At 47.3% G+C, this 27903-nt stretch overlaps 1 protein-coding gene across 3 annotated transcripts in view; it reads left to right on the top strand.

The window, feature by feature from the left end:
• Nucleotides 1-27903, top strand: part of LOC105688696 (hemicentin-1) — a 148328-nt gene that overhangs the window by 64591 nt on the left and 55834 nt on the right. For all 3 annotated transcript variants that reach the window (XM_048656583.1, XM_048656584.1, XM_048656582.1), the window contains exon 3: nt 4179-4223. In XM_048656583.1, coding sequence (XP_048512540.1) covers nt 4179-4223 — 45 coding nt within the window. The remainder of the gene's footprint in view (nt 1-4178; nt 4224-27903) is intronic.

Genomic DNA, 27903 nt, shown 5'->3' with positions numbered 1-27903 from the left:
ATTTGTTCTACCATAGTAGATTCGACGGTGCGATTCGTTTCGCGTTAATTCCCAACCGATGGATCGCGGAAGTCGACTTCTCGCGATCGTCGAACAATGCCCCGCGCGAAATAACGAAGAGTGGAAAGAAAAAAAAGAAAACAGAAAACAGAAAACAGAAAACGACGTTCGTGACGTAATTTTTGGAAAATTCAGCGGAGAGAAGGCTCGAACGGGATTCGAGAGGACGGGAGATTACGGTTTGTTTAACAAGTGGAGATCTTCGAGAGGGTTTTTTTATTTCGTTAATTGTGGCAATTACGGAGCCAGAAGGAGCGACGGCGGTAACGACAACGATCGTAGAGGAGCGCCAACGGCGAAAAACTGCCGCGAGTAAAAAGTTTTTTTTTTGTTTCGAGGCCCACCGAAGAATTGAACATTTCGAACAACTAAATTCTCGAAACAACGGGAAAAAGCGTACGACGACTTTTGTACCGGAGAATTACCTCCCCCCTGCCCCCACGCTCGCTTATACTCCACCGTTACTACCCCGTGCGCAACGAAATCTCTACCTTGTTATCTTTACCACCCGCTATTTCACTCTTTTATACAAAACCCAATTCCAACACCAGGAAACCAGAGGAGTAAAACTTGGAAGAGCATTCTTTGTGCAGTTTCCCCATTATAAATTTTACGAGAAATATGATAAAGGTATGTACACGTGAGTTGAACTCGTTTTACGTTTTAAATTACTCCTTTTAATCGTTTCGTGCGTATCTTTGTAATGTGAGGAGTTTTTTTTTCATCGGGTTTTTCGAAGAACGGACGATGAACCAGATTTCGATTCGGCTCGAACGCGCGTCGGTATTCAGCTGTGCTTTTTTCGGTCCGAAGGTATCGGCATTTTATTTCGCTAGACCGACGCGAGTATCGTCGATGTATAAATTGCATTTCGATTCCGCGGAACATGCAGCGCTCAACTTTCGACCGTAGCGAAGTAAGAAATATCGCGATTCCGACTAGACGTGGAATTTCAGCGAAGGGAAAATGTAAACTCCGTTCGACTGGGCTCAGGTTCCCGCAACAACTTCGTTACGGACTTTCGCGAAACTTGCTATCGGAATTTATTTGATCCTTCGAGAGCCGGTTTTTCGCCAACCTCGACGGATTCCCCGGGAAAACAAAAAAAAAAAAAACGAAAAAAAAAAAAATTTCGTTTCCGACGAGACAGTCCGCCGCAGTGCCTCGAAGTTATTTAATTGTAAGGAAGGAGGACGAGCGAAACGTAAAGACAAAGCGAAGGGAACCCCGTCGTACGTATACACCGCGGGAATGATAAATGAGATTCGATTAATTAATCACAGCGGTATATTCTACCTGCACGTACGATTCTCAATCCGAAATAAAGGGGGAAACAATTCCGGCGCCTCTCGCCACATCCCATTCAAATAACCTTGACCTTCTCGTGGATCGAATTATCCTCCCTTTCTCTCTCTCTCTCTCTATCTCTCGTGTTCGAAATTTCGAACAATGTCGCGAATTTTTAAACCTTCCGAAAAACTGCAAGGCAGTTGGCGAATCGTGGGTAAAAGTTTAAAGGTGTACCTACCACCGGCGGGTCTCCGGGAAACGTTTCAAAGTGTGCTACGTCGAGATTCGTGATTGAATGGGGGTAGTTTGTAGAACCGCCACCTCAACGCGCGTATAACGTTGAACTAAGTTTTTCGGACTTGGCCGCGATTCCCCCGGTGCATGCAGAGTTTCATACGGTAACAACGTTACCGGTATATACGTGTACACCGACGCGTACGCGGCAAAATGTTCGAAAAATGCAAGAATTGCGAAGTTGGTTGGTTGGTTGGTTGGTTTTTTTTTTTTTTTTTGCCTCCGCCCCCCCTCTCCCATATTCCTTTTATTATGCGGTATACAAGAGACGTTAAACCTCCGGGGACCGGGATGAGCAGAAAATAGTCGTTGAAGAAACGGCGAGCTTGTTCCGTTTGCGTTACTCAACCGCACCTTATTACCACGACCGCAGCTGGTAGCTCTACCTACCTACCTACCTACCTACCAACCTACTGCCGAGTAAATTAAATTACGTTTAGAAATGTTTCATACTTTCTAACGACTTTTGACTGAAACAAATTACACCGCAAGTCTTTTCGCCATGTCTCACCATGCTTTCCGTCCGACCTTCATCCCCCCGCCCCCGGAATTTCTCTCCCTCTCTCCTTTCGCTGCGGCGTTTCAACCGACCCCGATTCGCTCTGTTCTTGTTTCAAAAATTTCAACGAGCTCGAAATGATTCATTGTGATTCGGGTAATCGAATAGAATCGCAAAAAAAAAAAAATCAACGTGGACTAACGTCGTTGGCGAACGTCGTCCGACGGGGAAAGTCCGATTTCGCGAGGAAAAATGCGACTTCCCTGCAATTTCGAACTTGATATTATCTGCTTTTTTTTTTTTCTTCTTCTTCTCGTTTCAATAAGTTGCGATTCACGGCTGATTAAATACGGTTCAGAATCCTAGGAAACTTTTGGATGGTGGTAATTCGATATTTTCGTGAACTTTGACAGTTTCGATTTTTCCGTCGTATACCGGGAGATAATTCCGCGAGGATAGCTACGACGACTACTACCGCCAACGAATCCGAACTCCCGATCCCTACAGCTCGCATCGAGAACCTTGCTTACCCTACTAATTCGTCGGCAGAAACAGAATACTTGGAAGCTGTTTACCTCGCAACTCGATATTCTGAACATTGCGACGTCTCAGTTTCTCCTTCGAACACATCTACCCCGCGTCACGACGCGAATAGCCGCGAAAAAAAGTATCGAAAAAAGAAAATCGGCGAAAAAACTCGTTCGCTTGCGAACGTGGAAGAAAAAAATTTCGAATCGATTCGACGGCGAGAATCTCGCGTGTTCCCGATATAACATCGAAAAAAGCAAAAATAGATGAAAGAAACTTGGCATAAATTTGAGACGTACGCACCCAGAGCCCCTTGTAAAATTTCGCGAGTTTCTGTACGGATTTTTTGCATTTTCTTTCTTTTTTTTTTCTTCTTTCCTCTCGTCGTAAAACTTTGGTCGAACGTCGTACGGGTTTCTCGCGCGTCCAGACTGCCGGTGGGTTTATTCCACCAGTCATCGTTTACCAGTCTAATCAGATTATCAACGTCTAACCGAGCGAGAGTGAGTCGAGGGTGAAATCGGGGAGGCTGCGGGCGAAAGGGCCTTCGAAGCGAGCTCGAGTTAGGTAAGATCTCTTATCCGGCCTGAGTAGCGAGTCTACCCACGTCCCCCCTTATCTCTCCCCGCTTCCAGCCCTCCGCCCTCCGCCCTCCGCCCTTCGTCCCCTCGCTCGACCCCTCTTTTCTTTCCCCTCGCCCCTCGCAGTCGCGAACGAGAATCACGCACTACGGGGGAGCAGCGAAGGGATTCCCCAGAGGTCGGGGGGGAGGGGCGGGGGGGTAAACCGAGTTTCGCGCTTCTTCCGCCCGATCGAACGTCAAAATGAAATGAAAAGCTGATCTTACCCGTTCGCTCGTAAACGCGGCGGGCCCGGCTAACTCCCCCGTTGCTTTTCGTTTCTGTAAAAATTCTTCAACCCGCCGAAATATACGCGGCTTTGAAATATTTATGAATACGAAAAAAAATCTAACGCAAATATGCGCGGAGAATATAGAAATATATATATATATATATATATCCGGAGAAATCTATCGGTAAATTTTGCGTACACGCGAAAGTGCGGCAACGCGTGGGTTAAGCCTTCGTCCCCTAACAGCCCGCACACCGGAGGCGATGCAAAAATTTGTTCCGAATCAAAAATCAAAGCGCGAACCGAGGGGGGATGAACGGAAACACGCTACGGAGAGGAATGGTAACGTTACACCGCGTTGCCCGAGGAAAGAACTCATTCGAGCGGCTCGGCAGCGCATACGATATCTAATAAATATCATATCCGTCCGATAATTTATCTTCCTCGTAAAATTTCTGGTTTTTTTTTTTTTGTGCCTTCCTTTTGCGAGAAAAAGGAAAAATACGAAAAAAAAAACCCCGCCGTTGTGTTCCGTGCAAGTGAAACGCGTATGCGTTCAAAGAGAGACATTTTTCATTAATTATAGACGATTTGATGCTGATGTAATGAAAAAAAAAACAAATTTTAATTCTGGATTATTAATTTTATTTTTCAGGTCCGAGGCAGCGTGGTACCACCGATGCTTCGCCTCCAAGAGGAGGTAAATTGATACACATGACTTTCAATGATATTAACCGAAATAATAACAAACGGCGACAGCAATAATTCGTTGTACGTATCCAAATTACGGAGGATATCGTGTGCAAACAGGAGGATTTTTTATTCAAAAGACACGGACGGTATTGGTAAAAAGTAGAAAGATGAATGAAAAATTACTTCCGTGAAAAAGTTCTCCTTTTTGTTTTTTTTGTTTTTTTTTTTTCTAGTTTTACCTCCGTTAGACGCAGGGGTACTTCAAGTAGTAGCGTGTATACGCGCGCTCTCGCGCAATTATATCAGCGATTATCCGTCAGTCAGCCCCGGCTGAAATTGGCCAAGCGACGTTCACCTTTAGCGCGGCCGTTTCGACTAATTTCGAATAACCACCGACCCCCGTAATTCCATCGTCCTTACCGCCGTGAATATCATCCACACTCCGCTCTAATGTTTCGTCAATTAACATCTTATACCTTTGATTAATTTATGCGATACACCGTTAACGGTTGTAATTCACTTCCAAGTATATCCCGACCCTCGGAGCCCGAGGGTAACCGGAGAGAAGTGGGCGGGATGTTGAGGCCGGGGGAAAAGGGGAAAAGGGGAAAGCGGGAAGATCGTCCGGGAGGGAAATATGGAGAATAAGAAGATTCTCAGCGGCTGTAACTTGTATACGTGCGTACGTTACCGCGATTTTTCGACAACAACTTTTTCTACCGAGGCGTTATACGTACGTATTGTATTAGAGTTGTAAGATCATAAAATACCAAGATTTCCACCCCCCCCCCCCCCCCCCCCCCCCCCCCGCCTCTTGCGAAACTTCTCAACTCGTCTTTTGTGGCGCGTAAAATTGATAGTCGTAGAAACAACTCACTACGACCGATAACGCCGCAGTCGTCGTCGTCGTCTCCCTTTCTCGCAGATAAAGAATATAATATAAAAATACGCGTATAGCTACCGTAGTGTAGGTGGTACGAATGTAGGTATACGGCGGTTGTACAGTTCGAGGACTCGTGGGATCTGATTCGACGGCGGTGTAACCGTGATAAAAAAAAACAGAACAAAAAAAAAAAAAAACATGGAAATAAAATGAAAATAAAAAAAACATTCGAATATAACCGCAGGAATCCGATACACGGGAATTTGTATTTCGCACCCCTCCGGCGGATGAGGAATGCGGCGCGGAATCGCCTGTACCTGTGTGTTATAAAATATCCGAACAATCGCACGGAAACTTTGGCGAATAAAAACGAACGAAATAAAAATGTGAAATTACAAATAGGTGTAGAAAAAAAAAGTAAATAAAAATAAATAAATACACGCGTCGATCCGTTTTTTTTTTTTACTTACTCTATCGTTTTTCCCCGTTACAGGTGAACAACGGACGACAATCGGAATTAAATGAAACTGAAATGATCCCATCGATGTGCGCTAATAGATCGTTTAATTAATACGAGCTAATAGGTTTCAAATCGTCGATATTTAATACATCGGACGATAAAACTGAATTTCATCGGTCCTCGCAGCAGCGTATACCGGTAAAAACGTTGTTTCGCAATTAGTGAAATTCGAATTTGTCACTTCGGGAATTTTTCAGCAATCCTCACCTCCGCGAGGGTACCAGAATTCGTTCGGCGAGCTACGATTGGATATACACATCCATACGCGAAAGCGGGTATCGCCAAGGCGAAAAGAGAAACGGGAACAGAAGCAACAGCGGCTGGGGGGGATCTGGAGTTGCGCGGGACGAGGAGAGCCCGTGCTTTTCGAAAGTTTAGATTATCTCGCGGAGAGGGAGGGGCGAAGGTGGCGGCGATACAGGGACACGGGGGTTAGCCGGGCCTGGGGAATAACTTCAATTGACCAAGTCTGATTAGTTTGGCGGTTGACGCGCGTCCCTCTTTTATCCGGGTTTTGCACTCGGTCCGCGAATACCCCATATACCCATCAGCGATACCCCCCGCAACACGCCTTGGCTAATACCAGAAACGAAACGAACGATCTCCCGATCTTCCGATCTGCTGTAAAGAAGAGGGGTTGATAGTTTCGCGCCATCGCAACTGTCGCGGTTCGTTCGACGTACGAGGTGGTGGCGGCGGTGTCCCCCCCCCGCCCCTGCTGCTGCTGCAGGGATTTAGTTACGTCCCCGATGTCGCATCTCCTCGTCTCACCCACCCGCCCGTACGCAATCACCGCGCTGGATGACGTTGCCGCCGCCGTTGCTGCCGCGCGGTGATCAATGATCCGTGTTGCCCGTCGACCACCCTCGTTTTATACCCCCTCTGCACGGTACACGTGCACGGGAGAATACACGAGCGTACAGAGATCCGCGTGTGTGTGTGTATAATATTATACCGTATAGTTGCAGCTCATCCGAACCTCCTTCCGTATATTTCACTCCTCCACCCCGCGACGCCCGTCCCATTCTACGATACCGTCCCTGCGACGCCGCCGCGTATACCCGATGGGGAACTCGATCGGTGTCAAGATAACCCGGAATACAGAGGGTGAGACCCGTTATCTCCGTACAATATTTTTCGAATCGAGTGATACCACCGCAACGTTCGCCGTAATTATTACCAACGAAACACCGTTTTCACAATATTATCGTCAAATGTACGCGTAATTATTCATCGCTGAGTAATTTCGACCAAGCCACGCCGGAAAAATTAATTGAATTTGTTACAAACGCCAAAGCCTATCGCACTCGACAATTGCGATTGAAAAAATTGGAGAGAAAAAAAAAAAAAATGTAAAGAAACGCGATGGAAAATAAAATTTGAAAAAAACGACAAAATCCCGTCCTACTGTAGAAAAGTTCTCGACAACAACCTTTTTCTATTTATCGTTATTATTGTTTTATTTAATTGTTCTCTCATTTTTTTTTGTTTTTTTTCCTCCGTTTCGTCTATCGCTGCACTCGGAATGTTTTATAAAACTCGAGAGTTCATGGCTCGTCAGTTATACCATAGGTAGTAGCTCGCCGCAGCGTTGAAAGCAATGAAATTTATTATTCCGTGTTCCGCAATTCCTGCAGCAGTTCCATGTACTACATACATATATATTTATATACGAGGTTAAGTATATATATATACGTGTTACAATACATGTAATATTTTCCAGTTCGCGTCAGTTATTTCACGAGTGAATATATAAAGTCACGACCTGTGTGTACTCTACGTACGGGGAATGACGGAGCGAAGATTTCGCTCCGCGGCAATTCGACGTAGGAAGGAGAGACGACCCCCCTACCCCGGCCGGAGCTGGGCTCGATTGTCCGACCAGACGCGCACCTCGATCACTGAAACGCCAGTAGTTACGGATATTTCGGTCGTTTGTTAACTCTCCTTATACCCGTAACAAATAACGTCGGTCGTTGCACGGCGATGTCGAGCCACCGAATATTATACATCTTCCGATACCCGTGGAAAACGAGTGAACACACACGTTCTTGTTATTCCTATCCGTTTCGAATATCTTCTGTAAAAAACCATCCCCTCCCCCCTCCTCTTAATTTCACGCACTCCTCTCTTCCGCGCTCAACTTTTACCACGGATCAGAAAAAGAATCATTTTTATCTTCCCTCGATCCTTTTTCTACGATATACGTCTACGTAGGTACGTAGGTACGTAGGTACGTGTGTACACAAGAAAGATCGATGTCGTCTCTGCGGAACGGCGTCAAAATTTTTTGTCAGTTTTTTCCATTCTTTTTTCTTTTTTCTTTTTTCATTTTCTTTTTTTTTCTTTTTTTTTGTCATGACTTGATAAAACGTGGAAGTCTCTCGGGGGGAAGAGCTCGGGTGAGAGATAATTAACGAGCGGGCAAAGTTTCCCCCCGGGGCCTTTGCGGAGCTCGAGGGTTTGAGAAGGTCCAGACTCCGTGGAAGGCACTCCATACCCCGGTAAGGTCGGGTGCGGGGAGGAGGGGGAGGGATGTCCTTTAAAACTGGTAGCGAGGGGTTCGTTAAACGACGAAAACGAGGACTGTGCCAGGACACCGTGAGCGGCGCCAAAGCAACCGGGTCTGGGTGTAAAGTAGGTATATAATGACTTAGCGCCCTTCGCGCCTATAGCTTTACGTGTATATATACCTACATACCTGTACGCGCTGTCTGTACGATGTGTACGCTACGTAAGCGTACAGCAGAGTCGGCAGACGAAGCGTGAGGAAAACTAATTCGCTCCAATTTGGCGGAGAGACCGGGGTCTCGCCCCTTCGGCGCGCCCCGCCGACAAACTTCAATTGTAGAAAACCCCGGTGCGGCACCAGCTACTCTATTGAAATCGTCTTACCGCGCTTTTGCAACCCTCCTCGCCCCTCCCAGCAACCCTCGACGTCTCACCACCCCCGCTCCACCCCTATTCTCGTTGGCGCTGGCGTTGCGCGCGGCTGGCGTTGCTACCGGGTCGAAATCGTCGAGTCGTAAAATTCCCGTTGTTCTCCGACACCGAGCTAAAGGCTCCGGGGCCACTTCGGGGTTTGCCAAATCTCGGCTATTTCGCGTACGCGTAGAGATCACCGCTCACTAATACACGTGTATCGTATGCCACGGGCGTTCGAAATGAAATGAAATGAAAATTTTCCATTCCGATAACTTTGGGGCCGAAATTCGATCGACAATCGCCAAACGCCGATCTGCGATCGAAGACGAAGGTTATTGGGAGAAGAAGAAGAGAGGGGGGGGGGGAGGGGGGCCCGAAAGTTCGTACTCTCATCCGTGGTGCCCCTCGAAATAGCGGGATCTTGAGACGGGCACCCTGTATACGTGGCTAATGTAATTGTAGATAATATATCACGTGGTTTGTATTGTTGTTCGCAGGTATAATATATATATATCCATCAGGTTTACATAGAGTCGGTAGAAGGAACGTAAACTGGAATTGTGTATATATGTATATATCTATACATATATAACAATGTAATTCGGAATGGAATGGAGTAATAGCGTATAAGGTATATATATATAGGTGGGATTGTATGTATACGAAGAGATGGTTTTCAAGTGCGGTTTGGATAGCATCGGCTCGGTGGAAGACGCACTCCGTTATACCATATACCGTAGGTATACATAGCGTGCGCCGTTGAAATGGAATCCAGTTAATACACTTATCTTTTGTTTCTGCTATTCCGCGGGCCGCGAAGCCCGACCGCTTCGAGGGGGGTGAGAGTTGGGCATTTGCTTTTAAGGTTTATTAGATAAGACCGTCCGTCAGTGGCGTGCCACTTTTCTTCCGGTGAGGATACGAAAGGGGGCGGGGGGGGGGGGGGGTTGTTCCCGGAATAAGGAGGGAAAGAAATAAGAGGAGAAGAAAAACACAACAAACGGAGAGAGAGAGAAGAAGCAGCGGGTTGTTCGCGATACCGATATTCCGCTGTGCGAAGAAAATTCTCATAACACACGGAAAGGATCGCAGTACGCTCCGTCGACGGACGTCGTACTCGTTCCCCCTTTGTCTCTTCTTCGGCAGCTTTCCACGCCGGCGCGGACATTTTCTTACGCTCCCGAGCGAAACGACTCTCCTAATCTCTGGATAAAACTATCCGCCCCTAAGCGAGAGAAAGAGAGAGAGATAGATAGAAATGGATATCGAAGATTCGAAATTTATAGGAATCGGACTGCATCCCGTAGACGATATCGCCCGGGCTATGTTAAAAGAGAAACCGTTAAACATTATCTCTTATTGAACTCGTCGTCGGCTGGTCGTATAACAGCGCGGCCCTGGGTTGGGTGGGTGGGTTACCTACCCGTAGCTGCTGGACGATTTTAACGATGAGATAAAATTTTCCACCGACTCTCTCTCTTGGCCCCGCGTATCTATAACCGTTCCCTTTACCTCCACCCCCTCGAACACACCTATATATACCTCACCTTATGTACAGTTACCGTCAGTTTTAATATACACGTATATAGGTGTGTGCAGGATATTTCTCGAGGCGGTTTTAGAGCTACCTCTGGCCTTTGAAAGCGTAAGGCTTTTGTAGCTTTTTTTTGCGTCAGAGTTTTTAACAATAAGATTCTCGGCAGCGCGCAACGCGCGGACAATTTATTATATTTCCACTTTTCAGCTCACACTCCTCTTCTCCTTCCTCGTAACGCCAATTAACTTTTTTCCACGTTTCTTTTTTTTTCTTTCCATCTTTCCATCTTTCTCTCTTTCTTTCTCGCAATCATTTATTTACTCATTCATTTTCTTCTTGTTCTTAGATATTTTTTTTTCCACCTCTCTATCCCATTGTTAGTTGTATTTATTTATTTTTTTTTAGTTTTCCCGTCGTTCTCGCGCAACCCCCGCACTTTTCCGTACCGCGATTTTCCCCATTTTTCTTTCTTTTTTTTTTTTTCTCTTTTTTTTTCTGTTTTTTTTTACTCGCTTCTCGTTTCTTCCCCCCGTTTCTTCGCCTCGTACGCCCTTCCTCTTCATCTCGCATTCTTTTTCTTCTGTTATTATATTTCTGCGCCGAAGTGCGTCGCAACACTCTGCACGAAGTTGTTACACCGAGTGCGGTGATGGATCGGCCCTGTACCGTATACATGTATACGTATACATCGAACACAGTCACCCGAGGGATCTTCCAACGACGAAGATTTCTGGATTGATATGATAATAATAATTCAATTTTCTTTTTCACGTCGAACGCCAAAACCGACAGATTTTGCCGTTTTATACGTTTCGATGCGAATTAATATATCTCTCGTGCAATTTACCCAACAGATATATTTCTGTAAACGATTCGACGATGCGTAACGTTCGAAATCCCGCAGTAGTGAAACCGATAATACCGATCGCTGAATCGCGGTACAATGAAGGAAACAAAAAAAGAAAAAAAATCACTCGTTCAACTCGTTTACATGATCGTAAAATAATCATACCCGTCTACTTTATATTTTTTTTTTTTTTTCCACAGCGGGGATGTAACGTTGCTTTTCAGGCCACGCTTGTACAGCGTGGAATCGAACAAAACGATTGGGATCCTACGGAAGTTTCGAAAACGAAAGTAATAATGTAAAAGAAGTGAGAGAGAGACGAAGAGAGACGAGGCAAAGGGTGGGAAAAAAAAAAAAAACAAACTGAAACCGTAAAGAAAAGCGCAACGTGGAACAACCGTGGGCGGGGGACGAAGTAGGTGAAGATGAAGATGGAGATGGTGCAAAAAGGTGGGCTCGGACAGAAACGGAAAGCGCGAGGAGCTCCCGGCACTTATCTCTTATCCCTCGGCTGGAATTGAACGTGGCGCGGCGCGGCGCGGCGGCGGCGGATGAAAAAGGGGGTCTTGGGGGTAGGTGGGAAAAAAAAGAGAGAGAAAGAAAAGAGGAACAAAAAAGGCAATTGGGCTCGCTGGAAGGACCCGCGTTCTCATCGGCGGTGGTTTTTTGAGGCAATTCTACCGTACGTAGGAGGGGTGGCGGTTAAGGATTTGGACGCGGAACGTAATCCTGCAGGATTCTTATGTACGTATACCGCGGTACCCCCGTAGGCCTACATCCACCGGCCGATTTTAGGGCCCCCCCCCCCCCTCCCTCATTTCGATCCTACTGGAATAAAAGAGCCGGGAGACGAAAAAGCGCGAGTGATCCGAGAGAAGTGTACAGCTTATATCCGGCACATATATACAAATATATATATATATATATATATATATATATATATATATATATATAGGTATATACACGTAATACATAGGCGTAAATCATTCATGTACATACGTATGCGCGCGAAGACGTGGTACATATGAAGATGGAAGAGTGAATGACGGAGAGAGAGTAGGAGCAAAAAATGTCACCATTTCCATAAGAAGCTGAGCGATCTAATTCAGGCTTCCCACCACCTCTTTTCTCTCTTTTACATTCTTCTCGCTTGTTTCTTTTTTTTTTTTTTCATAAGCTTCTTAGTTTCTTTTTTTTATCTTTTTTTATTCGTGCAAGTGAAGGGGGATGTAGCGAAAAGAAATGGGCGACGCCCTATATTTTTGGCGTAGGTTCGCTATATCTACCCACACCGTATTATACTTATAGGAGAATAGTTAGTCGGTGGGTACGTGATGACGTCGTAAATACCGTACCGGTAGATACGACCTTACGCGGACGTAAATATTGTGACGAAGCCCGCCGAGCCGCACGGAGAGACTCGGGCGAACCTCATAAACACGAAACCAAGTGCCGCTGTACGACGCCAAATGAATACGCAGAATACAGACGAACATATACACACATATATAAATTCTTATTATTTAATTAATCGAACAGTGAAACGAGTTTAGATATTCTGAAAATGTGAAAAAGGAAAACACACAGAAAGTCGAAATATTGAATGCGACTTACCACTGACGTCGCAACCAGACTGCGCGCATCTCGAACGAAGAGGGGATCGATTGGAGTTACTGAAAAGAAATTAATTAACGAAAACTCACCGAAACGAGGAGAACGCCAGAAGTGACTCCGATAAACTGAACGGCGCCGTAGAACTCAAAATTAGGCGATAACGCACAAACGATAGAGTTATAAATTCGATACACGGTGGACGGCTGACGAGGCACCCCAATGCGTGGCGTAGCGAAGAGTGACGACGATCCTCCGATCGATGGAATATACGTATCGGGCAATTAAGAGGCGATGGCAAATCCTCTTCTCCTATTGGTCGACGACGGACTACGGTACACCGCAACACAACAGATACAGAACGGCGTCGGTGTGCGAAGGTGACGGAAGGTGTAGACCGAGGATATTTAGTTTGGGGAAAAACAGTGAGCGAGCAACAGCCGAATACGTCGTATACTCGAAGCTATCGCCAGAAGTGCAAAGACTGGATTTCTTCTCTCTGCTTTTTTTTTTCTGTGTTCATCTGTCGAAGATGATGGAAAATATTTTTCGCCGACGTGCACTGCTACCCCACAGCCGAGAGAGAGAGAGCCCGATTGAAAAGGACACCTTTCTTCCCGTTCTTCTTCCAACGGGATACGTGAGTTCCAAGTTTCATTGAAAATAATAGAAAAAAAAAAAAGGAAAAAATTTATAAAGCTGATTCTTTTCTCGGAGACGACTTTCTATCGGCTATCAGATTTATATATTATACGAATGCTCCGCGGTGGTTTCGGTATGCACTCGGGTGCGATTGTCGACCTCTTTTCAACCGCGTGTTAAATTCCCTTATCGGAATCGCGTCGAGAAAAGAATCCCAAAGAGCGGAGTAAAAGAAAACTAAAAAATGATGGAAAAAGAAATCGGAAAAAGAAAGAGAAGAGAAAAAAAAAGAAAAAGAAAGAAAAAAGCGGAGCCCTGGTTTCTTCGCGTTCGGAATCGTTGGTATAGTTGGCTCATTTTTATTACGAGACCAGTTGGCGATCGGCCATATCAGTCGCGCGACTCTCCCCGGGGAGAGATATAGTATAGGTATACGTTTTCGCGATTCGAGTTGTAGGCGCGAACTGGGTGGTCGAGAGTTCGATATACCACGGGCACTCTCGCACGTGTACCCCGTATCGTAGGGAAATTTCGCAGTCGGAAAGCCGGTTTGTATTATACGTAACGGTGTTTTCACAATTAGAACAATGAGCGGTATGAAAGGGGGGGTGGTGGGGGGTAGGGGGGTGGGGGATGGTTTCGAAACAATAATTGAAACAATTCCTGCAAACGGTAGAGGATCGGAGCGAAGCGACCGACGTCGCGTAGCGAACCGCGTTGCAGAGGTTTAATTCCGAACGTTGAGCTTTCGCACCCTCCGCACCCTCCGAATAACGCCGGCGGTGCTGCTCTCCCGTGGCTCCGTTACAGGAAAGTGGCGAAATAGGTGAAAGCGAAACAGCCGCGTGGAGGAAACTCGAAAGAGAAGGGGGGTGAGGGGGTGGGGGGTGGTTGCGGTCGGCCACTTTTAACGAGAGTTGTTTAGAGTTGTTTCAGCAATTACGTTGGAATTACGTCGGACAGGCCATCCGCCATCTACCACCAGTCACTGGGCCCGGAGCTTCCAGAACCCCCTCGACACCTCCCCTACCCCTCCGCCCCTTCGCGCCCTTCGCGAAAGCTACTTTCGTACTAATATACATTACACCCGTATCATCTCCCCGAAAAAAGTAAATGTACATGCCTAATATCGTCGCTTAATATATTCCACGTATATACACACCTGTTAATTCGTCGCGATGCACGATTACCTCTTCCAGAGAAGATGGAAGGTAATCGAGAAAAAAAATTTCAACGGACAAAAAATAAGAGTCCACCCCGAATTTCGGTGGTAACATCTGAGCGCGAAGTCGTAATGCGTTAACACCGTCGGCGGGGTAATTGCGAGTGTTGGTGGAATCTAGTAGAATGCCAATCTACTGTATTACCTAGCCCCCCACCCTATAATAGATACCTATTACACGTGGAAGCGCATCGTGGGTATTCTACGAACAGGTATAGTTATATACGGAGACTACTGCGGACGCTGGATATATTCGGTGGCGAAGGGTGAAAAGCGAAGGGCGGAGGGCGGAGGGCTGAGGGTGGAGGGCGGAGGTTGAAACGTTTGTTATTGTCTAAAGCAAAATCGATGGCGACCCTAATTCCGCACTCCCTGCAAGCGCGTCCAGCGGTTCAGGTACAATAATACACCTACCCTACTTGTATCGCACCGCATGCATCCGTGTACATATTACATTCGGTATATACAGGTATATACCGTATGTACACGTATACATACACATATGTACGTATTGCACAAACGACGGATGCAAACAGTGTGCATACGATGACCTAATTAAGAGGGACAGCTCGACGTTGATCCTGAGGGAAGTCGGCGGTATATATCGTCACCTATTTTTTTTTTTTTTCACTCTCAAATCCCACAGTCAGCTGCTACTGAGCTAACGCTGGGTAAAACGCGACGGGTAGAAGCTTTTACGGCGACTGTGCAAGCTTTCGGTATACCTATATACGTACGGTATAGAGACAACGCGACGGTAGCTCGTTTTTTTCTGATCTCTTTTTTTTCTCTCAATGATAAATCTCGTCCCCGATCCCCCCACCCCCCACCCCCCACCCCCTCGCCCGCCCGCCTCCTCGCCCTACTCTTGTTGGCAGATTTACCGGAAAAAATTCTCGACGCTTAACAAGGGCGGCTTCATCCCTCCCGATCCCTCTCGCCTCTCGTTTTTCCCTCCCCCCTTCGGCGAGCCGCCTCCGCTTTCGTCGCGGTTCGCAGTTATCCTCGACACAAGAAAGTATAGATATAATAAATCACTTGCACAGCGACGTACGTACGTACGGTACGTTCCTACGTGAAGGGGGAACAGGGGGGAGGGGGTGGCGAAACTAAGAATATAAAAGTAACGGGGTAAGCGTGAAATAAAATCACCTCGCGAGCTCCTTATTTCGTGAAAAGTGTGTAGCGTTGCGCACGAGAGTCACGCGTTGCGCTAGGGCGCGGTAACGTTCGAGTTTTCAAGGGTCCTCGCGGAGAGCGGCTCCTCGACGCCAAAAGGTCGCTCGCCCTTCTCCTCTTCCTCCGTATTTTTTCGTATTCTACTTTTTTTTCTCCGCTTTCTCTACTTACCTCCCTTAATTCTCCATTCCCCCCCGGCTGCAGCGCACGCGAGTGGCTATTTATGGGAAAAGCGGCGGCGTTGTGGAACGGGTGGGTCGAGGGGGTCGAAGGGGGTTGAAGGGGGGTGGGGAACGGAGTTTGCCAAATTGACGCACTACCTTGGGAATATTGTCGCGCGCGTGGAGTAGGTTAGGTAAGAGGGTTGAGGTGCTGCGGGGGGGTGGAGTCTCGCGGGGGGTGGGTGACGGAAAATAACAAGGGGGAAAGCGTGAGAAACGATCGCTTTAAGCAGGACGGATGGTACGGGCGTGGTTGCTCCGGGCGGAACTGCCGCGGGGGGAGGCCGTAGTATTAACCCCCCCCGCGAAACGGTATAAACCGTAGCGACTTACGGGGGTGTACGTATGTAACGTGTATACACACAGACACAGACAGACACACACGTTTCATACACATACGTAGGAAAGTATATAATTCAGGGTATAATGTAATCTATGTATATACCTCGTTATTATCATCATTATTATATAACTGGTGCTCTCGCGGATAAGCTCCGGTAATACCGTGGCTTGTAGGTAACTTGGGGAACTCGTGACGGTCCATCAATCAGCAAAGAAACAAGACGGAGCGGAAGAAGCGAGGAGGGATGGAAAAAAGAAAAATAAAATAAAAAAGTAAAAAGTAAAAAATAAACGAATGTAGAAGGAGGGAGGGGGGGACGGAGAAAAAAAAATCAACAACTTTGAAACTCAATCATTCCTCTTGCCATTAATCCGCGATGCGAACTTTTTGCTTCGAATATATGAAACATGCCAGGAGTGTAACGAACGGTAGACACCGTGCCAAACGGTGAAACGAAACGGGCAGAAGAAACATCAGTTAGACGTTATTAATTACGTCTGGTGCTATCTTTATCGCGGGGCATTTGAGGAGGAGTGGAGAAGAAATTCTAAAAAAAAAAAAAAAAAAACGAAAAAACGAAAAAACGAAAGAAAGAAAAGAAACGGCGAAACGGCAAAGTCGCCGAGGGAGTTATCGAGATATCAGGCTGCTCTTCTTTTCCGTAATTCTTCGCTCGTGTTACTCTTTTCCACTTTTTGTTTCCTCCCTTTTTTTTTTTTCTCTCTCCCCATGCGAGTATAGTTTTTTAATCGACGAACGAAAGCGACTCGGGGGGGGATGTTTTGTCGTTCCGGTAACAACGCGAGCACATCCGAGGACAAACGGGGGGGGACACGCACGCACGCACGCACGCGGCTATCCGTCGAATAACCGCTTGCGTACAGGTTGCCCAGGTATTACCCTTACGCGAAAAGATTGACGTTTCGACGGACGTGAAGTTTCAGGTATAAGATAGATTGAGAGAGAGAGAGTGAGTGAGTGAGTGGCTTTGTTATCCGAGATACGTCGAGCCTCTTAGGGTGAACAAGCGAGAGCCGGAGGTAGATTTTACGTGAAAAGGTTTACCTCGAGTTTCGGATAGGTGAGAGGATATATCTCCCTCCCTCCCCCCCCCCCCCCCCTCACCGTCGCGTCGTCTCTACTCCTCAATCCACGGAGAACCGGCGGGGCGGGGGGGTGAGGGTGGAAGGTATCGTCGCAGCGTTGCACGTACGTCCTCGCGTCTCGCGAACTCGCAATTCCTCGCGCGACGTGCACCGCCCTCCCCCCCGTGCCCATATACGTATATATCCGTTCTCGAACAATTCTAGCAAAACCCGAAGCTGACACATACCCTCCTTCCCCCCCCGTACACGTGAGTACCGCACAGTGGTAGAGAATCGATTACGCGTAGTTCAAACCGGGGGGGGGTGGAGGCTTGCCGAGATTGCACGGGGTTTCGAGTGGGCTGCAAAGTATACCTCCCCAACTCGTATAAGTATATTCCCGCCAGCGAAATTCTCCGAAGTCGCCTTGAAATCCTCGTCCTCCCTTATTCCCTCTACATTTTCTTATCCTCTCTCCGCGTCTCTCCGCGGCCTCTTCGCACTCTCGGATTCAACTGATACGAACCCGTAGACGTTATTCGGCGCATCGGGTGCTCACCTCCGCACCGCGAAACGTTCGCGCGAATCGCATCCGCAGCGCGGGTTGGAAGTGAAACGAAACACATATACACATATATAGTATATCTACGGCACGCGAAGCTCTTCAGTAGGGTGTTGAGAAAATAGCTGGTGCGAATGCATAGCGGCGGTGGCGGCGGCGACGACAACGCGGTGGCAACGTCGAATTGTAGGGTCGAACAATGTCCTTTGTTCGGGTTACGTTGCGCCACTTTTTCCCCTCTACACGACGCGACGTTGTACAGTTACATTAACTACTAGACACAGACGTACCTACGTACGTACGTAGGTACGTAGGTAAAGTTCGTTAAATTGGCGCATGCAAATGAAATTCGTTCCCGCCGAGAAGTTGAGGAGATGTAGAGTATATACCTACGTACACACGATATTAATGGGTAGATGTAGTAACGTGGAACCTGTTAGGGTTTTAGTACGCAAATCAGGACGGCGAGATCCTCCGCCTCAACCTGCCCCGACAAATTGACGGAAATTTAAAAAGGAGAAATTGCCGGTGGTCCTCCTCTCGTGAAAGCGAACGTTAACCCAGTTCCCCGGTGGTCCCTCTCCCTCCCGCGTTACGCCAAAAGAGAGACAGAGGGAAAAGGAACGAAAAAAGGGAGGCTGGCTGGGGGCACAATACGCGAAAAGGCAGACAGGCGGTGGAAGCATATCTGGAAAAATCGTTTGCGTTCAAATCACCCTGGAATGTATAATACTCGAAATTATACCGTCCCTGCCGTTGAAAAAAAAAAAAAAAAAAAAAAAAACAGAGCAGAATGTTGCGAAGCCGTTCCACGATAATGTAATATATTTTTCTCTCGTATACGCTAAACTCCCGGTAATATTCTTCCGTACAACCGAGACACGGCTGACAATTCCTTTTTTTATTTTATTTCATTTTATTTCATTTTTTTTTTTTCGGTTCGTATTTCAGCGGCATACGCGCGACGGTCGTGCCCGATGTTTTTTAGGTGAAATAAGAGAAAGAAGAGAAAAAAAAAAAAGAAAAAAAAGAGAGGGTAAAAAAAAAACGAAGGAATAGCGGAAGGGGTTAAAGCGAAGGGATACATATTTTATAGGGCAATCACCGCTCGACCCTTATCCACAGTTTGCCCAGCACTCGTGGCGGTAGCGCTCTTCTTCGAGTGTATAGCGACGTTAACGAACGGGGGCGATCCCCGCGTCGTACGCACACACCTCGTCCCCCGTTTCTCACCCCGTTCGGGGCTAAACGCAGACGGGAACGTTCGAGTGGTAGATTCGCAAAACGATGAAATTTGTTTACGGAGCTACTCTCTACCGCTCGATGCAACGGCGGAACGGCAGAACGGCAGAACTCGGCTCACGGTTCTCAAGTAGATGAGAACCAAACAAGCGATGACAAAGTTCGCCCCCACGCCCCTCGCCATTCCCGACCCCCCCGCGTCTTCTCGTTCCCGAATAGCTGCGAGCCGTACGGCTGCCGCATCTAGAGCCCGTACCCGGCTGATGATTGTCCCCTGCAGAATGCAGGAGCGAGCGGCGCCTTCAATGCGGGAATTAAAACGCAATTTTCTCTCACAAAGGGGACAGTTTACTCGGCGTAGCCCTCCGGCTCCGGCTTAACGAAGCTTTCCCCTTCCCCTACGGTTCACCTCAACCTCCCGCACTCCGAAACCGCCCGCCACCGGGTCGCCCAACGACCCTCGGCAAAGCGACGCGCGGTGATTCTTTTTTCCCCTGTCTTTCCTACTTTTCTTTTTTTTTCTTCCCCGTGCTTTTTTTTTTCTTTTTTTTTTTTCGTTTTTTCTCCTCTCTACTTGTTTGCACTTTCAGACCACGTGATACCTGAGCTTATGTGCGGAGCACGGAGTGAACGTTTATTATTGCAGTAGTTACCTTAGTTTTTATTTCCTTCCACTTCCAGTTTTTTTTACCCCCTGCTATTATACTTCTGGAAATCTAGAGGAGGGAAAAATCGTATTTTCCCGGGGGGCAGGTGGGAGGAAGGGGAGTGAAAAACGGGAACAAACGGTTAAAGAGGGAATCAGGAGTCCTAGCGACGATTAATATAATCGCGAATATAATACGCGTCTGCTGGTGTTATTATACACGACGTATACGTATAGATATACGTATACACCTTTGCGCGCGGGGTCAGAGAGAGGCGTCCCGGCACTCTCGTAGGCACGTAAGACACGTAAAACCGGCACAATAAGGAATCCGGGTAGAACGGGATAATACGGGGAATGTGCCAGTAGCGGGACAAAACGGCCTCGGTATAAGCCGGGGACGAATTTATTAAGGCTCGGTTTCGCTTTACGACTCGAGTTTTACTGCCCTTCGGTCGCTGATTCGCGAATACAACCTCGCGTAGCGGAGATACGCGCGCCTCGACGCGGGCGTTTCTCATTCGCGAACCTTCGCGAGAGGTGCCGGGTTTCCCGTCGGACGGAAGTCAGTCGATACCTCGTCGTCAGCTTCGACCTCATCGAATCTTTTTACTCCGTCTCTCGAATCGCCCCAACTTCTTCTCCTCCCTTGCTTTTATTTATTTTTTTTTTCTTTTCCTTTTTTTTTTCTTTTTTTTTTTTCCACCCCCTCCGCTTCCGGCACGCGGTCGGGTCACCCGAGCAGACGGCTAGCCGGCTATCTGGCTATACGTTCCGTGAAAAGGATGTGCAGGGATCGTTAGCAGCTCCATTCGAAACTTCGCACTCGAGCGTATTGCCCCCCGCCTCTCTCCACACGCGGAAGTTTTCTTCGATGTGTTTCAGGTCGCCTGCAGTTCGCGCAACGGAAACTCGCGGCGTGGTTCCGCAGGAAGAGGAGGAAGTCCCCCCCCTCCCACCCCTCCCACCTCCCACCCTTCGATACTTTTGTACGAAGACCTCGATCGCGTCGATAAGTTTTTCTTCTCGTCCTCCCGCGACCCCTTCCCCACCTCATTTTCACCCTCGTCCGCAGCACGGACTCCGGTCACTCCGCCGTGCGGAACCGTCTCGGTCTCGGTCGTACGTGTGCGTCGGGTATATGAAACCATCGCAGTACTCCACCCTGGTTATCCTCGGGGGATTGGCATGCTCGACTCGCCGCGACTTTTCGACCGGCACGTGCCAAGGTCGACGAAATTTCAAAGGCGATGCGAAGCCGGCTAGCTATTTAAATTTTCCTCATTTTTAGAGCGAACATCTGATCCCACGACGACGGTGGGTCGGTCGGACTGTACCGTCGCACGCGGAGAGTAAGCCCCAAAGAGGGAGAGGGAAAACTCCTTTCGCGCGCGCGGGGAGGGCGGGGGTGGGGGTTGGAAATCAGTAGGAATATACGAAGTTCTCGATTTCGATTTCATGAAAGATTCAAACCCCGCAGCAGCCGCGTCACCCGGCGGCAACCCCGCTCCGGTTAAATTCGGGTCCTCCACCGATTTTGCATACCTCCTACCGACAAGACAAGAGAAAGTTTTTCGGTCCTCCGCAAAATTGTATAAAGATGGACGGTTTTATTAATTCCGTTTCCGTTCCGCCGAACGATCGTTATTATCGTCGTCGTATTTTTTTTTTTTTTTTTTCCTCCTCCACCCCCTCTCACTCTCTTTACGGTATTCCATTTACGGTGTGGCAATTTATTTCATCATATTATCGTTATTCTCCACCGGTTACTCGTTTCTTTTTTCGTTTCATTTTTTCTATTTTTTTTTTTCTCTCCCCACAAAAAGACGAGAGCGTACAGGCGGATATATATTTTCGAGCGGCGAGGATCTATCGCTCCTTTCACTCTTCACTCCTCACTTTTCAGGATTACGCGCGGCCTGTTCCGTTCGTAGCTTCGTTCGGCAAAAGGGCGAGGAAATAAGGCGAAAGAAAGAAAAAAAAAATAAAAAAGAACGAAGGGAAAAATGGGGGGGGGGGCGAAAGGATATATATATATATATATATACCCAAAGAGGTAAGAGTGATAAGCGGGGGATATCCATCATCGCGCTGTACGTCAGATCGGATGGTGAACCGAAGGGTGAAACCGGTACCCCGCTCATCCGCCAACTTGTCACGATATTAACGCGCTGCTTCAGCGGCTCCTACGCTCTCCCTATCTAACCGAGTAAATCATATATGTATATGTACAGTACATACGCGTGTACATGGTACGGTATTAAGTATAACCGGCTATGTACCCGTAGACGCGCGTTACCGGGGTGGCTACGTTATATTCGCGCGTACAGGGCAGAAAGTTGGAAAATAACGGGGGACCTCGGTCGGAGAGGTGGGAATGAAAATTTCTGAGAAAGACAAAAAAGAAAGAAAGAAAGAAAGGAAGAAAAGGAAAAGAGGGCGAAAGAGGGGAAGAGAGGGCAAAAGAAAAAGTGCAAGATGTGAAAGGTAAACTAATTTTCTTCTCTCCGACGATATGCACGTGGTGTGTATAACAACGCCCTACGGGTTGAAAAGTTGTTTAGAATTCTCAGTTCGGACTGCAGGTAGAAGGTCGAAGTTTACGGAGTTTTATATATATACAATATATATCTATATGTAATGTAGTTGTAATTCCACACCGCGTTTCAACCTCATTTAATACTATAACGTTGAGAAATATGAAGAAAAAGATTGAAAGAAACAAAAAAAAAAAAAGAGAAAAATCCAAATCTTTTCACTTTTCTTCGAGTCTCCTCGGAATCGTACGTACATACGTACACGTATAGTATTTCACGTTCTCCGCTGAGAGTTCGGTTATTTCTCCTCAGAACTTTTCGGTATACCACGTTATATCTCTAATTCCGTAGGGGGGGAGGGGGAGGGAAGGGGATGTGGAGGTGGAGGTGGAGGACGGGGGGGCATCGATCCCTGCGGGATACGTTCCACTCGAACGTTTTCCCCCTGGGTCGGATAAGATGGGATACTTATTACAAGGACGCGGTAACACGGCTAAGCGGTCGGGACTGATTGCTTCTGCTGGGGGTCGGTTCGAGGTGGTAAGCGTGATATATATATATACAAGTATAGCGATATACCTCAGATTTGAGAGTTACACGGGAGCGAGGAAGACACTCTGCGCGGACGGAACGACTGCTGAGCGCGAAAATATGTGGGGGGCGGGGAAAAAGGGAAAGCCGCAAAGGTACGATCAAAGCGCTCCGTGAGCCGAGGGACCGCGAACCTTGGGCTGCGGGCGACGAATTCGACGGGTAATGTTTCTTACCGCGTCTAAATCCGTCCGTAAAGGGGGCTTTCCGAATTAATAGCGTCTCCGTAGCGACGTTGTACCCGAAACACCGCACGGTTTATTCACGGGCCCCTCCGGCGAACGCCTCCCATTTTGCGAATCGTGGACGGCCGTTCCGAAAATAGAGAAAGAGAAAAAATCAAAAATCAAAATAATTGGCGGACGATCGAACGGTCGAGCTTTCCTCGATTCGTTTTTCTTGGCGGGGAGAAAGAAGAAGAAGAAGAAAAAAAAAAAAAAATTGAGACGGCGTTATTTTGCACAATAATAAGGACGATGATGATGATCCGATAGCCGTCGTATCTTACCTCGTATTTCATCTCGAGCTTTATTCCACGAATTTCATCTCGACTGGATGAAATTGCGGGATGATAGTCTCCCCGTTCGTCGACCGGTAGTTCGTAACAACTAGTTCGCATGGGTATACAAAGATTTGAATTTTGTTACTTCGTTTTTTCCACTTGGACTTACCAGCGTTCCACCACTTTTTCTTCCTCTTCTTCTTCTTCCTCGTCTTCTTCTTCTTCTTCTTCTTCTTTCATAATTATACGTGTATAACGGATCTACTTAACCACTCGCAATTAAAACTTGATACCGGTTACAATGGCGACGTAGAACTCCCTCCCAGCTGTGAGAAAGTTGAAGCTTCCGAGCTTGCTGTACGTGTACGTATAAGAGAGTCCTGCAAAGCCGTCAAAGTCTCTCTCTCTACTTCTCCTCTTATATATCCTCGGCCCGGATTTTTCGTAACAAGATTCGAGGAACTCGTGCGCACGGGGGGACAACCACGAGAGGATGAAACGAAAGCCGAAAAAAGATAAAAAGAGAAAAAAAAAGAGAGAGAAGGCGGGACGAAAGATGAAAAAAAAAAAAAAGTCCTCCGTTACTTCTGGTTATTTCGATGAGATTCTTCTTAACCACGAGCCAGACGGCGGATCGGCGTCGCGTACCGAGGGACGTACATCTTTGTACTAATCATTATTAATACCCCGCCGAGTTTCAATCCCCCGCGAAATAATTTCACTTTTCTCGATTACTCGCCGCCAGATTATTCGTATGTTAATTTTGTGCAGAAATATTCAAATCTCCATATTGAAATGATGAAATTTCACTGTTTTTTTTTTCTCGTTTTCCAATTGAGAAAAAACTTGGCGGGAATCGACAAGTGCCCCCCACGTATCGTGGGGGGAGGGGGGTGGGGGGTGGTTTTGTTAATGCGAACGGCGTGTCGTCGGAGTTACGGGGTGAGGTGAGTAGGTGGAGAAGGTCGGGCGTCAGCGGTGGTAACACGAGACCAAGACGTTGAGGTTACAGGAGAGCTATGTTAATTTGCGTCGTCCCGTCTTCGCAGTTGTACCTGTACGGGTGAATGGGGTGTACACGAATTAACAAGAATCCTGGGAACTTCCTCGAAGCATGTTTGACGCGCGTCGCAGTTTGAATAACAATTAAGCGAGTCTCGGATGCTTTTAACTTATCGTTGTTCGCCGTATTATACGACGTCTGAGGAATTTTTTTCATTAGAAGAGACTGAATTTTCATAAATTTTTAGCAATTTTCTTGCCGCTCGGATATATTGCAAAATAATATGCACATGCCAGCTAGCTAAACGGTGTCGCGGTACGATTAAGATGTAAATTCCTGCAACTGCAGCAGCAGTGGCGGCGGCGACGGCGTCGGCGACGGCGAGGGGGGTAACGGGAACGGGAACGGGAACGGAAATTCTGAGGTCGAGTCCAGCCGAGCGATTAAGGGCGCAGCGGTTGAAAGCAGCTAATTCTCATTCAAGAGATCGTCGTTAGGCGTTATAGATTCATGCGGCGATTGCATAATAATTCGCAAGAACATTATACGTACGTACGGCGGTCCGCAGCTAGCAGCTGCGGAGCTTTTACACGCTTGGATAACCGGCGAGGGTGGATCAAATGTTATTGAAATGAAAGAGAAAAAAAATGGAATCGCGATGTGATCCGAAACACGGGCGTGTGAGCTCGGGTTTGACGACCTCCGAGATCTACGCGAATCGACCTTAAACTCACCTCGGAACGAGGATCGGTGGCAGGGGGGGGGGGGGGGGTGAAGATGACGCGCGGAGAGCCCGCTACCGCCGCCGTTAATTATTTTGAAAACGTACGCGCGCCTACGATACAGACGGGTAGCGAGCTGCAACCAACCAACGAACCTGCCGACTGAAATAATTCAATAGAAACTAAAAGCTTTCGGAATTTCATTCATTAGCCTTTTCACCTCTGTGTATATTACGCCGGGCGGGCTGCACCCCCCCGTTCATCATTCCCTTAAATCCACCTTACTCCCACCGCCGAAATTTCGCCCCCTCTCGATGTTTTTTTTTTTCTTTTTTTTTTGCTCTCTCTCTCTCTCTCTCTCAAGACGGCTACTCGAGGCTAATGCGAACTTAACTTATTTAAAGTTTAATTCTACGGCCGACCGGTTGCCCGTTTCGTCTCATTCCGTTCCGGCGCAGGGTTCCCGAGGAGTTATGGGGCGCGGAATCTTGACTTCCGTGTTTCAATATCGGAGGAAATTAAACAAACGAAGAAGCGGAGAAATTCGACCCGGTTCCTGACCGGGGGGAAAACTCCGGGGGTCGTGAGAGGCGGGTACCGCGCTGTGGATATAACGTTGTACACTCCCGGCGAAACAGCTTACGCGTAATCGCTCTTGAGAATCCGAGGCAGAATTTCGCGTTCATCGCGCGCACCTCGCCGCGCTCTCTCTCTCTGTTATTCCGCATTAGCGGTAGTTATTAGCAAGTTACTCCGGAACAAACTTGCAATAATTATATTCCCCCGTAGCCAACCCCCACCCCCCCACCCCCTACCCCTTTTCAAGATTGTCTCAACTTCTGGAACTTTTCAATTTTTCAACGAATAATATAATATTATAATAACGGAAGTCACAATATTCAAATATCCCCCAATTTCCCGAACAATATTATATAGAGCTATATTCAACCCCTTTTTCCTACCGTAAAACCATGGCGTTGAATTTTAATTCTTCAACACCTTTAAAATACGTCTTCGAAAGGTTAGAAATTATTATTCAGAGATATCCGTGGCGGGGGGGGGTTTGGTTGAAAAGTCGATGAAAAACACAATCGATTGAAAGCAGAGCTCCGATGGAACGGGACGACGACTCCCTGTTGCCTCACTCAACTACCACTCCGAACTTGAAGTCCGAGGATGGGAAAGCGGGGTAAAACGGTAATAAATTTCGCCTAGAATTTCAACTCGAGGTTCCCTTACCCGGGTGGTGGTGGTGGTGGTGGTGGTACAACCCCCGTAGGCGTCCCGGCTCCTTTCGGCGTGAGGAAGGGAGAAAAGTAAAAGAGGAGGAGAGGAAGTGTATTTACCTTGAAAGAGGGAGAGAGAGAGAGAGAGAGAGGGAGAGAGAGAGAGAAAAGGTACATACTGCAGGTCCCGGCGTCCCGGCGTCCCGGCGTCTACAGGGCGGGAATCCGAGAAGCCTCGCAAGAGTGCAAATAAGATTAGGCGTCTCCAGGGGTTGGTTCGGGGCGGAGGTTCGAAAGAAGGAATAAGAAGAAGAAACGAAAAAAAAAACCAAAAAGAAAAAAGGCGAACGAAAGGAGAAGGAAAACGGGTGGGACGAAGCTCGCGGAAGCGAGGGGGTGGCGAAACGAGTCGCGAAAAGGAAAGGGAAAATAAACGTTATTTATCGACGATGACCGAAGAAACACGCGTGGTGACGCAACAACGAACGGGGAATAATATTACACCGTCGTAACCGACGACTTTCAATTTGTGCGACGTAACGATTCTCGTTTTTCATGCTTTCGCAGTTCGACCGAATACATATATGTATATATATATATGTGTATGTAAAACGGATATTCCTTTTCCGGTCTATCTCGTCACGTTTTCTTTCGAACGCGTTTCGCGCGTCTCCGTTGCAAGAGACGCACTCGGACTTTTCGGAATTTTCATCATTTCCGAACGATCGAGGTAATCGCGATCAATTCGCATCTCGACCTTTTCCAATACACCCGGTGTTCGCGCGTTTTAATTGACTCCGCGTGAGCCGGAAGAACGAAAGTAGAAATATCGACGTCGCCGCACCCCTATTATCTCGTCAGTCGTATGTACTTACAACAACGGTTCGCAATGTATGATAATAAATACAAGATAACGATAACGATATAAATAACGACGATAATAAGACGTGGGGTGAAAATAATTGGAATAGTTTCACACTCCTTACGTTGTAAATGGTATAGGTATGTACGTGCGGAGCGTGAAGTGCACGTACACACAACAATACGTATACCTGCGAGAAATTCTTCTCCGTACAAAAATGTGGAACTTCTTCTTGCACGGAAGAAACGGGGCGATAATAATTTGCGAAACGATGGGATACAAAAGGAGTAAATAATAAAAGGACGAAAAAAAGAGAAGAAGAAGAAGAAGAAGAGAAGAAACAAAAAAAAAAACAAGGATACTGCGAAACGATCGAGCAAACGAGAGCAGCGAGGACCGATAATAAGGAAGTATACCGAGGCCGCGGTGCATCGCGTATCGGAAAACGCTAAATATCACCGGTAGTTTGCTGTCCAGTTCCGCTTCGCGTAGGTCCTTTCCGTTTGGTCCTCTCGCGAAGGTTGCGGCGGCGGAGGTTTGGTACCACGTATTTATATACCCACCTTATTTATATGTACATACGTATCTGTGTGGTATATCTTTACGGAATATGAACGGGCGTCCTCGATATGAGAAGACGACGGGAGAGAAAGAAAGAAAAAAACAAAAAAAAACAAAAAAAGTAGCAACGCGCAACGACAAACTTGTAGGAAAATTACGTCGTTTCGCGTTCAACAAAGAAAATATTTTACTCGCTTCGCAATTATCGCGTGCAGCGG

This window comes from Athalia rosae, chromosome 6 (genome assembly GCF_917208135.1).
Source record: "Athalia rosae chromosome 6, iyAthRosa1.1, whole genome shotgun sequence".
Classification (NCBI taxonomy): Eukaryota; Metazoa; Arthropoda; class Insecta; order Hymenoptera; family Athaliidae; genus Athalia; species Athalia rosae.
Note: the sequence above shows the minus strand (reverse complement) of the source record. Positions and strands in the feature narration are given on the sequence as shown.